This window comes from Mobula birostris, chromosome 4 (genome assembly GCF_030028105.1).
Source record: "Mobula birostris isolate sMobBir1 chromosome 4, sMobBir1.hap1, whole genome shotgun sequence".
Classification (NCBI taxonomy): Eukaryota; Metazoa; Chordata; class Chondrichthyes; order Myliobatiformes; family Myliobatidae; genus Mobula; species Mobula birostris.
The window spans coordinates 194,177,130-194,190,187 of record NC_092373.1 but is presented as its reverse complement, the minus strand read 5'-3'; the positions used below and the strand labels follow the sequence as shown (position 1 = coordinate 194,190,187).

The 13,058-nt window shown below is 45.2% G+C and overlaps 1 protein-coding gene across 15 annotated transcripts in view; it reads right to left on the bottom strand.

The window, feature by feature from the left end:
* Positions 1-11,186: 11,186 nt before the first annotated feature.
* slc4a11 (solute carrier family 4 member 11) overlaps positions 11,187-13,058 on the bottom strand; it is a 316,800-nt gene continuing 314,928 nt past the window's right edge. For all 15 annotated transcript variants that reach the window (XM_072256724.1, XM_072256731.1, XM_072256719.1 and 12 more), the window contains one exon: positions 11,187-12,369. In XM_072256724.1, the coding sequence (XP_072112825.1) occupies positions 12,306-12,369 (64 nt within the window). In that variant the 3' untranslated portion in view covers positions 11,187-12,305. The remainder of the gene's footprint in view (positions 12,370-13,058) is intronic.

The window sequence follows — 13,058 nt, the reverse complement described above, 5'->3', positions numbered from 1 at the left end:
TTTCCGCAGGGATCACTCCCTACGCGACTCCCTTGTCCATTCGTCCCCCCCATCCCTACCCACTGATCTCCCACCCGGCACTTATCCTCGTAAGCGGAACAAGTGCTACACATGCCCTTACACTTCCTCCCTCACCACCATACAGGGCCCCAGACAATCCTTCCAGGTGAGGTGACACTTCACTTGTGAGTCTGCTGGTGTGATATATTGTGTCCGGTGCTCCCGGTGTGGCCTTCTATATATTGGTGAGACCGCTTTGCTGAACACCTATGCTCTGTCCGCCAGAGGAAGCAGGATATCTCAGTGGCCGCACATTTTAATTCCACATCCCATTCCCATTCCAATATGTCAGTCCATGGCCTCCTCTACTGTCAAGATAAAGCCACACTCAGGTTGGAGGAACAACACCTTATATTCCGTCTGGGTAGCCTCCAACCTGATGGCATGAACATTGATTTCTCTAACTTCTGTTAATACCCCTCCTCCCCTTCTTACCCCATCCCCAATTTTTTTTCTCTCTCTTTCCCTCTCCCAATAACTCCTTGCCTGTTCTCCATCTTCCTCTGGTGCTCCCCACCCCCTTTCTTTCTTCCAAGGTTTCCATCCTATGATATTCCCCCTTCCCCTTCTCCAGCCTTGTATCCCTTTTGCCAATCAACTTCCCAGCTCTTAGCTTCATCCCTCCCCCTCCGGTCTTCTCCTATCATTTCGGGTCTCCCCCTCCCCCTCTCAAATCTTTTACCATCTCTTTTTTTCGTTAGTCCTGACGAAGGGTCTCGACCCGAAACGTCGACTGTACTTCTTCCTATAGATGCTGCCTGGCCTGCTGTGTTCCACCAGCATTTTGTGTGTGTTGCTTGAATTTCCAGCATCAGCAGGTTTCTTGTGTTCACATCTCAAACTGTCGTTCTGAGTGCGTCCCTTCTCCATCACCTGCCTATCCTCCCACTCGCACTGTCTACAAGCTTTCTCTATTTGTGAGCCAACCGTCTCTTCCCCAGTCTGTTCAGTTTGCTTCCCACCCAACAATTCTAGTTTAAACTCTCCCCAGTAGCCTTAGCAAACAGGTCCCAATGATCCAGAAATCTGAATCCCTGCCCCTGCTCCAATCCCTCAGCCATGCATTTATCCTCCACCTCATTCTAGTCCTATTCTCACTGTCGCGTGGCACAGGCAGTAATCCCGAGATTACTACCTTTGCGGTCCTGCTTCTCAACTTCCTTCCTAACTCCCTGTAGTCTTTTTTCAGGATCTCTTCCCTTTTCTTACCTATGTCATTGGTACAAAAATGTACCACGACCTCTGGCTGTTCTCCCTCCCACTGCAGGATATCGTGGACGCAATCTGAAACATCCCAGACCCTGGCACCTGGGAGGCAAACTACCATCCGAGTTTCTTTCCTGCGTCCACAGAATCGCCTGTCTGACCCCCTAACTATCGAGTCCCCTATCACTACTGCCTTCCTCTTCCTTTCCCTACCCTTTGGAGCCACAGGGCCGGACTCTGTGCCAGAGGCACGGTCACTGTTGCTTCCCCCAGGTAGGCCTTCCCCCCCAACAGTACTCAAACAGGAGTACGTATTGTCAAGGGGTGCATCTACAGGAGTACTCTCTAGTACCTGACTGTGACCCACTTGTCTGTCTCCCGTGGCCCCGGTGTGACCACCTGCCTATAACTCCTTTCTATCACTTCCTCACTCTCCCCGACCAGACGAAGGCCATCAAGGATATTGCCCAGGTTTTAGGTATTTTAGATATGGACTTAGACTATAGACTGTTTTTTCAGTTTTATAGCTTTTTTATATTCCGTATTTTTTGCATGATCTTTCTAATTTTTTTTGTGTGGGGTGGAGGGATTTGGCGGATCAAGATGTCTGTTGTATTTTTGGGGTTTTTTGTGCGGGGAGGAGGCATTTGGGGATTAATGATTGTGCTGTCATTCGGTTCTTTCTTGGTTTCATGGCTATCTGGAGAAGAATTTCAGAGTTGTATGCTTTGATAATAAATGAACCTTTGAACCTTACCTATATCACTCATGAGTGGATTTAGATCTCTGTGTGGTTCCTAGGAATATTCTACCATTCAACTTCTTTTTCCTGTAACACCCTAACAAATCAAGAACCAATCAATGTCTGCCTTAAGTATATCCAACAACTTGGATTCCACTACCCTCTGTGGCAACAAATTCCACTGATTCACACTCTGGCTGAAGAGATTCTTTCTATTCTCAGCTTTAAAGGGACGTCCATTTATTCCGAGGCTGTGCCCTCTGGTCCTATACTCTCTTACTAAAGAAAAATTCCTGTCCACTCTCTCCAAGTCTTCAGTATCGAGTAGAATTCAATGAGATCTCCCCCCACACCCCCATCCTTCTGAACTCCATTGAGTCCAGACCCAGAGACATCAAACACTCCATTCATTCTCAGGGTCACTCTTGTAAATTAATTTATTATTGTCACAAGTACCAAGTTACGGCAAAAAGCTGGTCTAGGAATCCAGCCTGATCAATTCATCTCAACAGTGCATTGAGGTATTAAAAGTTAAATCAATAACTGAGTGCAGAGCAAAATATTACATAAGACTGTAAGATACTGTGGGAACAGAATTAGGCCATTCAGCCCATCACTCCACCATGCCACAAACACTGAGTAATTATTCCTCTCAACCCCATCTCCTGCCTTCTGCCCGTAACCTTTTATACCCTGACTAATCAATAAACTATCAACCTCTGCTTTAAATATATTCAGTGACTTGGCCTCACAGCCACCTATGACAAAGAATTACACAGACTCACCACCCTCTGGCTAAAGAAATTCTTTCTGTACTCTGTTCTAAAGGGATGCCTTTCTATTCTGAAGCTGTGCCCTCTGGTCCCAGAAACCCCCATGAAAGGAAAAATTCTCCCTACATCCACTCTATCCAGACCTTTCAATACTCGATAGGTTTCAATGAGATCGTACTCCCCCCCCCCGCCCCCGCCCCACCACCCTTCTAACTCCAGTGAGTACAGGCTCAGCACCATCAAACACTCCTCATACATTAACTCTTTCATTCCCGGACCTCCTCTGGACCCTCTCCATTGTCAGCACATCTTTTCTTAGATAGCGGGCCCAAAACTGCTCACAATACTCCATGACGTCCTAACAGTTCCTTATAAAGCCTCAGCATTACATTCTTACTCTTATACTCGAGTCCTCTCAAAAATGAATGCTAGCATTGCATTTGTTTTCCTTACCACCAACTCAATCTGCCAGCTCCGAGTTCTACACAGACTCCCAAGTCCCTTTGAACCTCTGATTTTTGAATTTTCTCCCCATTTAGAAAATAGTCTTTGCCTTTATTCCTTTTTACCCAAAGTGCCTGATCATACACTTCCTGCACTATGTTCCATCTGTCACTTCTTTGTCCATTCTCCCAATCTGTCTAAGTCCTCTACAGACTCCCTGCTTCCTCAACACTACCTGCCCCTCTGCCTATCTTACTACCTTCCACAAAGCCATCAATTCCATCATCCAAATCATTCACATATAACATAAAAAGAAGCAGTGTCAACACCGACCCCTGTGGAGCACCACTTGTCACCAGCAGCCAAACTGAAAACACCCCATTTATTCCCACTCTCTGCCTCCAGACAATCAGCCACTCTTCTATCCAAGCTAGTGTCTTCCCTCTAATAGCATGGGCTCTTATTCTGTTAGGCAGCCTCATGTGCGGCACCTTGTCAAAAGCCTTCTGAAAATCCAAGAAAGCACCATCCAATGACAACACGCACAAAATGCTAGAAGAACTCAGCAGGTCAGGCAGCATCTATGGAAATGAATAAACAGTCGTCAATTTGGACCAAGACCATTCTTCATGACTGAGAAGGAAGATGCCAGAATAAAAAGATCGGGGTGAGGGGTGGGGAGAGGAAGGAGGTTAACTTGAAAGTGATAGGCCCACTGACTCTTCTTTGTCTATCTTGCCTGTTATTTCCTCAAAGAAGTCCAACAGATTTGTCAGGCAAGATTTCCTCTTAAGGAAACCATGCTGACTTTGGCCTATTTTATCATGTGTCCACAAGTACCCCAACACCTCATCCTTACTAATGGACTCCAACCACTAAGGTCAGACTAACTCGCCTACAATTTAATTTCTTCTGCCTCTCCTCCTTGAAGAGTGAAGTGACATTTGCAATTTTTCAGTCCTCCTGAACCTAGTGATACTTGAAATATTATTACTAAAGCCTCCACAATCTCTTCAGCTGCCTCTTTCAGAACCTTGGGGAGTAAGTCCATCTGGTCCAGGTGATTTATCTATCTTCAGATCTTTCAGCTTCCCAACCACCTTCTCCTTATTAATGGCAACAACACATACTTCTGCCCCCTGACACTCTCGAATTTCTGGCATACTGCTAGTGTCTTCCATTGTGAAGATTGATGCAAAGTATTTAAGTTCCTCCATCATTTCTTCACTCTCTTCCCCCTCTCCCCAATATGATCACTGCAGCATCATTTTCCAGCTGTCCAACATCCATTCTCACTTCCATATATTTGAAAATATGTTCGGTATCCTGAGCAACACACACAATTGCTGGAGGAACTCAGCAGGTCAGGCAGCATCTATAGAAATAGATAGTCAATGTTTCGAACCAAGACCCTTCAAGACAGAAAAAAGTGTTTCAGCCCAGAACATTGACTAAATATTCATTTCCATAGGTACTGCCTGAGCTGCTGAGTTCCTCCAGCATTTTGTGGGTGCTGATTTGGATTTCCAACAACTGCAGAATTTCTTGTTTTTATGCTTTCTCATGGTATTATTTGCTAGCTTCCCTGCATATTTCAACTTTTTCCTCCCTATGGCTTTTTTAGTTGGCTTCTGTTGGTTTTTAAAAGCTCAGTAAGGCATTTGGTTAGGTTCCCCATTGCAAGTAGTGAGGCATTTGATAAGGTTTCCCAGGTAAGGCTCATTCTGAAAGTAAGAAGGCATGGCATTCAAGGAGACCTTGCTTTTTGGATCCAGAATTGGCTTGCCCACAGAAGGCAAAGGATGGCTGTAGATGGTTTGTATTCTGCATGGAGGTTGGTGACCAGTGGTGTTCTGTAGGGGTCTGTTCTGGAACCGCTCCTCTTCGTGATTTTATTTTTAAATGACCTGGATGAGGAAGTAGAAGGGTGGGTTAATAAGTTTGTTGATGACACAAAAGTTAGGGGTGTTGCGGATAGCCTTGGAGTGTTGTCAGAGGTTACAGCCGGACATCGATAGGATACAGAACTGGGCTGAGAAGTAGCAGATGGACTTCAACCCACATAAGCGTGAAGTGGTTCATTTGGTAGGCTAAATTTGAAGACAGAATATAATATTAACGGTAAGACTCTTGGCAGTGTGAAGGATCAGAGGTATCTTGGGGTTCGTGTCCTTAGGACACTCAAAGCTGCTGCGCAGGTTGACAATGTTGTTAAGAGGCTTATGGTGTGTTGGCGTACATCAACTGTGGTTTGAGTTCAAGAGCCGTGAGGTAATGTTAAAGCTATATAAGACCTTAGTCAGACCCCACTTGGAGTACTGTGTTCAGTTCTGGTCACCTCACTACAGGAAGGATGTGGATACTATAGAGAGAGTGCAGAGGAGATTTACAAGGATGTTGCCTGGATTGGCGAGCATGCCTCATGAGAATAGGTTGAGTGAACTTGGAGCAATGGAGGATGAGAGGTGACCTGATAGATGTGTATAAGACGATGAGAGGTATTGATCCTGTGGATAGCCAGAGGCTTTTTCCCAGGGCTGAAATGGCTAACATGGGGGGGGGGGGCATAGTTTTAAGGTGCTCGGAAGTATGTACAGAGGGAAAGTCAGGGGTAAGATTTTCACAGAGTGGTGGGTGCATGGAATGCACTGCCAGCCAAGGTGGTAGAGGCAGATACAATAGGGTCTTCTAAGAGATAGGAGATAGGAACATGGAGCTTAGAAAAATGGAATGCTATGCGGTAGGGAAATTCGAGGCAGTTTCTGGAGTAGGTTACATGGTCAGCACAACATTGTTTGCTAAGAACATTCCCAGTCCTCTAACTTCTCCCAAATTTTTGCTACATTGTATGCCTTTTCCTTTGCTTTTATATTGTTTTTTGACTTCCTTCATTAGCCATAGCATGCTCATCCTCCCTTTAGAAAACCTATTCATCTTTGGGATGTATCTATCCTGCAACTTCCGAATTGTTCTCAGAAAATCCAACTATTGTCCACACTGCTAGCGTCCCCTTCCAATTAATTTTTGTCATCTCCTGTCTTCATGCCACTGTAATTATCTTTACTCCACTGCAATATTGATACACCTGACTCAGTGGTCGCCAACTTTCTATTCTATGTTATAGTTCTCTGAGAGGAGGATGCTACAGAAGCAACAGAGCATTATGGACAATCCCTCTCACCCCCTCCACGACATTTTGGACAAACAGAGGAGCACCCTTAGTAACAGACTGATTCCTCCTAGGTGCACCACTGAATGCCACAGGAGATGCTTTCTCCCTGTGGCAATAAGGCTCTACCATTACTCCTCATTCTTAAGTATATAGGTATATGGTTTCATTGCATATCTGTATTTTGCAGTGTTACTTTTTAATGCACATTTTATATCCTTTTTTGTACCTCAATGCTTACATTTTGTATTTAAAAATATATATTTTCTGACTGAACAGCCTTGCAATGATAATTTCCTTCAGGATAAACAAAGTTTTATCTCATCTTATCCCTATCAAACTGCAGGGTGAATTCTATCATAATACGATCACTGACTCCTAAGGGTTCCTTTACCTTAAGCTCCCTAATCAAATCTGGTTCATTACACAACACCCAATCCAGAACTGCCTTGGCTCAACCATAAGCTGCTCTAAAAAGCCTTTTCATAGCCATTCTACAAATCCCCTCTCTTGGGATCCAGCACCAAGCTCATTTTCTAATCTACGAGTATTCGCATATTGAAATCCCCCATCACTATTGTAACACTAGCCTTTTTAAATGCCTTTTCTATCTCCCCTTCTAACTTATATCCTACATCCTAGCTACTGTTCAGAGACCCTGTATGTAACTACTATCACAAATTTTTTTTTTTACTTTTGCAGTTTTTAAAAAATTCTACCCACAAGGATTTTACATATTCCGATCATGTCACCCCTTTCTAAGGGTTTGATTTCATTTTTTATTAACAGAGCCATCCCACCTTCTCTGTCCTTTTGATACATTGTGTATCCTTGGATGTTAAGTTCCCAACTATGATCATCTTTCAGCCTTGACTCAGTGATGCCCACCAACATAGTACCTGCTAACCTCTAATTGTATCATTGTATCATCTCTTAATGCATGTATTGCTCCATTTCTTAATGCATGCATTACTAAATGACAATAAGGGGACTGCGTGTCCTCATAATCTAATCTAATAATTGCACTACAAGATCATCTACCTTAATCTGTGAACTGCCTACACAGATTTAACACCTTCAATACCGTATTTATCACCTTTTTCAATTTTGCCATGTTATACTTCAACTCATCCCATTGACAGCGATTTTGCCCTATTATCTGCCCCTCCTTCCTCTCAGTCTACCTACTTGTGTACCAACTGGCCCAAACTCAGCCCTATTATTCTGGTTCCCATACCCATGCACATTAGTTTAAACCCTCACCAAGAGCTCTAGCCTACCTGAACACAAGGGCATTGGTTCCCCCTTGGGTTCAGGTGCAACCTGTCCTTTTTGCACAGGTCATACCTTCACCAGGAGAGATCCCAATGATCCAGAAAATTCTGAAACCCTGACCCCCTGCACCAATTCCTCAGCCACGCATACATCTGCCAAATCATCCTGTTTTTACCCTCACTGGCACAGGCAGCCATCCAGAGGTTACAACCCAGGAAGTCGTGTTTTTCAGCTTTCTACCTAACTCCTGTTGTAAGTGAGAAAACAGATTTGATAGGTCTCAACGGCGAGGACTCTGGACACAGTCTTGGTAGTAAAGGATTTTATTTACAGAAGGCAAATGTGGGAAAATGGCAACGCAAGCAACACGCACACAATTTACAGTAGTCAGATCAGCAATAAAACATACACGGACCATTAATAAAATCACGTAGGAACAAAGTACACACACACAACCAAGGGAAAAGTCAATACAATACCTGACATCCTTGACTCTGTGCGGGCGCGACTCTTCTGCTTAGGGACAATATCCACACCCCTAACCCTGTTCAAAGCACAACTCACCAACAGCAGGGTGGTCCCTCGGAGGTAGCGAAAGAGAGAGGGTCAAGCACGTGTGGCTTCCTTTATAGAGCAGCAGGGCTGATGAGTCCAGCCCAGGTGATTCACAGGGAAGCCAAGGGCTCGGTGCCAGCAGGGTTAAGCTGATTACAAAGGCCAATCGCCCGAGGTCAAGTACAAGGCTAATTGAAAGGGCCAATGGTTAGGTGTGCATTGATGGGTGAGGAGGGGTCAAACCTTGATTGGCAGGTGGCGTGTCTTTCAACCAGGTAAATGAGCAGTGTTATCACGCGACAGTCACGACCCCTCCAATACAATCCCTCTATTCTCTCTTCAGCACCTCCTCTCTTTTCCTCCCCATATCATTGACGCCAATATGTATCATGACTTCTGGCTGTTCACCCTCCCTCTTTAAAATGCCGTAGGCCCAATCCGAGACATCTCTGACCCTGACACGTGAGAGGCAAAATACCAATTGGTACGCTTTCACGCCCACAGGATCTGCTTTCTGCTCCCCTAACTACGGAATCCCCTTTTGCTACTGCACTCCCGCCCCCCCCCCCACTTCTCTTCTGATCCACAGAACCAGAACAGTACAGAGAAAGTGCTGTGTAGGTAGGCAATAAGCTGCAAGGTCACATCGAGGTAGATTGTGAGGTCAAGAATCCACCTTATCGTAAGGAAACATTCAATAGTCTTATATCAGCTGACCTTCAGCCTTGAGCTTTCATGCTTTTGTATCTTCTGCTAATGACGGGGAGAAAAGAGTGAATGTCTGGGGTGGGGACAATCTCTCATTATGTTAGCTGCTTTACTGAGACAGCGACATGTGTAGACAGAATCCACAGAGGGAAGGCTAGTTTTTGTAATGTGCTGAGCAACTCTCTGCAGTTTCTTAAGTCAGGTGCAGAGCAGTTGCCGTACCAAGCTGTGATGCATCCTGGCACTGGATATTGACCATAACTGGTGAGGCTCAAAGGGGACGTACCAAATTCCTTCAGCCATAGTACAGGAATTGGCGAGACATTGTGGCTGGACCAGCTTAGGTGGTTGGTGATGTTTTCACTGAGGAACTTCAGCATGGTAACTTTTACAGTTTATTCTATATTGTTATTGTTTCACATTATTCTAGTTCAATGCACTGGGATTAACCTGATCTGTATGAACAGTCTGCAAGACAAGATTTTCACTGCATCTTGGCGCATGTGACAACAATAAACCAATACCAATGAAACTCCTCTTAAAATGAACGCAGCACCACTGGCTGCCTGATAGTGGCGCCACTGAGAAGGCCAGTCAATAACAGCTCAGCAGTGCCACTCTCAGGACACTTGTTGGATAGCAGCTTGAGTAGCAAAGCCCTGAACATTGACTGACATGGTTGGCAGATAAGAGAGAGAACACACTACAGTTTCAGGTATCACAAAGCTCTTCCGGGATAATCAAGTACATTTTCAAAGCACAGTAACCGCTGCTTGTTGGATAAACATAGCAGACAGTTTGAGCTCAAAACCAATAACCAGTAAACTTCCAATAATCTGATGCACTCAAGACTGTCAAGATTTCCCATACTATCAGATGTTTTTCTGAAAACTCATCACACCTTTAATTCACTTAGATATTACACAACTTTATCACAATTTCCCATGCAAAACATTTAATTTCAAAGAGAGCATGAGATCAAGTGCTGTATAGAATGAAATTTTGCTGGAAGTTAATTATACAGACCGAGACTTTAACGGCAGAGTTATGAAACACATCCCCATCCTTCAGCCAAACCATCCTCTCCGTTATTAACCCTGTCTTCTCTTTCCTCTGTTGCCCAAATTCTTGCCGTGTAGCACTCACATGTACTGTGATGAAGTGCTTTGAGAGGTTGGTCACGGCCAGAGTTAACCCCTGCCTCAGAAAGGGCTTCATCCTGCTGGAATTTGCCTATCGCCACAATAAGTATATAGCAGATGCTGTCTCACTGGCTCTCCGCTTGGCTTTGGGTCACCGGGACAACAGCAATACCCATGCCAGGCTGCTGTTTATTGTTTGCAGCTCAGAGTTCAATACCATCGTTCCCTCAGTACTAATCAACAAGGTTTCAAAACCTGGGCATCTGTTCTTCACTCTGCAGCTGGATCCTTGACTTCCACATTGGGAGACCACAGTCCATGCAGATCAAAAATAACATCGCCTTATCGCTGACAAGACTGGTGCAGCTCCAGGATGCACTGCTCTACTCCCTCTGCACTCAGGACTGCAAAGTTAGGCACAGCTCAAATGCCATGAATAAACTTGCCGATGACATAAATGTTGATGGGAGAACCTCAGATGACAATGAGGTGGTGTATAAGGAGTGAGGTAGGTCAGCTGGTTGTATGTGTCTTACGGTTTTATTAGGGGGCTGCAGGCTTCGTAACAGGCTTCAGAGGACTGTAAACACAGCCAGCTCCATCACAGACACAACCCTCCTCACCTCCGAGAACATCCTCAAAAGTCGGTGCCTCAGGAAGGTTGCAATGATTATGAGGATCCTCGTTATCTTGGACATGTCCTCTCCCCATTACTACCATCAGGGAGGTGGTACAGGAGCATGAAGATCCACACTCAATGTTTCTTCCCCTCCGCCATCAAATTTCTGAGTGGACCACGAACTCCTTTGCACCATTTATTTTGTATATTGTAACCTACTCTAATTTGCTATGCCTGCACTGTTGCCACAAGAGCAACAGATTTCATGACTTATGCCTGTGACAACAAATCTGATTCAATTAAACTCCTAGCGAGCATGTCTTTGGAATGCGGGAGAAATCCACGCAGTCACAGGGAGAAAGTAAACTTTATACGGATAGGACCAGGGATTGGAATTCACCCCAGGTCTCCTGTGCTGGGAAGCAGTGTCTCTACTTGCTGCTCCATCCTTGTGCCATCCCAATACCAAATTTAAAAAAAAAGACAATAGGGATACTTTAGAAAACATTTCCAGTATTTTAATTTTTTCACCAATGGCAATATGAATCAGACATCAACAAACTAATAATCCGTGTCATGATGATATATTACAGTATCAGACAAGCTTTGAGTTATCGCACTGTGGTAGAAACGAACCATTTACATGTACAACCCATTTACAACTCTGCAGCCATGGATGATGCATACAGTACAGAGAGAGAGAGAGAGAACGAGAACCAGACCAAGCCAAAGGAAGGGACCGTGAACGAGAGGGAGAAATACACACACACACACACATACACACACGTGTGCATGCAGTGAAGGAGGATCAGCTTCTCCAGGATTTGGTTTATGGCTTTCACCAGGAGGAGGGACAAGAATCCTCCTGTTCAGCAGGGTAGGTGAAATGCACGGTCTTCCCCTGACTGGGCATGACAGTCCGCCACACACCGGCTTCCAAGCCCCGCCTTTCTGCCACTGCCAATCCACAGCCACAAAAGTGATGGCTCCCAATCCTGCGACTCTCATCTTTAAAGAAACATTAACCAGAAAGGCACCAGGAGGAGGCAACAAAACCACCAAGGTGAAGATGACATCCCTGCCAGGCGGCTGGTGCTATGACATGGACGGAGCTACACCATCTCAGGGAGCATCCCTGCCCCTGCAGGTCCACCACTTTTTCAGATGGTACCAAAGATGCTAGTTATGAAAGCCCCAGCAGTTTTTTTTTTAAGGTTATAAATGGAAATACCAGTCCTATAATCACCCGAGCTATGGGACAGTAAATGGGAGAGTGAGGATGATTCAGGACAGCTGCAAACTGTGCAAGGTCCTTTCCATCAACTGTCAATCCCATCACTCCATGCCATATCTCTATTGTGCAATCTCATCTGAAGAAATTTCCAAAGTGTGGTGCAAAAAAATTTAGAAGGGAAGGGAGCATAGGAAGCAGCCCCTTTAATTATAGGGGCCCAATAAAGATGACAGCCGTGGCCAGTCACTTTCTGCGTTCAGTGCACTAAGACTTCGGCCTGACCCTGAGCTTCAGCAGCAAATAATACAAACGACTCTCCTCTAGGTAAGTCCCATTATCTCGAGCTCCCAAGGTCCAAAGCCCAGCCTCTGCTGACCCTTAATGCTCTGCGTCCATGGCGTCCAAATACTTAGCTTCAATTATCTTGGGAAGAATGAGGCACCTGTGCAAGAGAACAGAGGAGAGGAAGGTGGGACTCTGGACATTTAGCACTGCTCAGACAACGTTCCATCAATTGCAGGGTCTGGAAACTTACCATTAAGCACCCAGAACACACCCTCTTCTCATTACTTCCTTTAGGAAGGAGGCACAGAAATCTGAAGGCAGGCACACGTCATTTCAGGAACAGATTCCTCCCTCTGCTGACAGATTTCTAAACGGACTGCAAACCCATGTACACTACCTCTTCGACTCCCATTCCCATCTGACACGTCGGTCCATGGCCTCCTCCTGTGCCAAGAGGAGGGTACCCTCAGGGTGGAGGAACAACACCTTAGATTCTGTCTGAGTATTCTCCAACCTGATATCAATTTCTCCTTCTGGTGAACAATTTAACCCCCACCATTCCCCACTCTGACCTTTTCACTTCTTCCCAACTGCCTATTCCTTCCAAGTCCCCTCCTTCTTCCTTTTCTCCTATTGTCCACTCATCTGTCCTATTAGATTCTTTCTTCTCCAACCCTTGACCTTTCACACCCACCTGGCTTCACTGATCACCTTCCAGCTAGCCCCTTTCCCCTCCCCCCACCTTTTTATTCAAGAATCTTCCCCTTTCCTTCTCAGTCCTGAAGAAAAGTCTTGACCCAAAAAGTTGACTGCTTATTCATTCCCACAGATGCTACCTACCCTGCT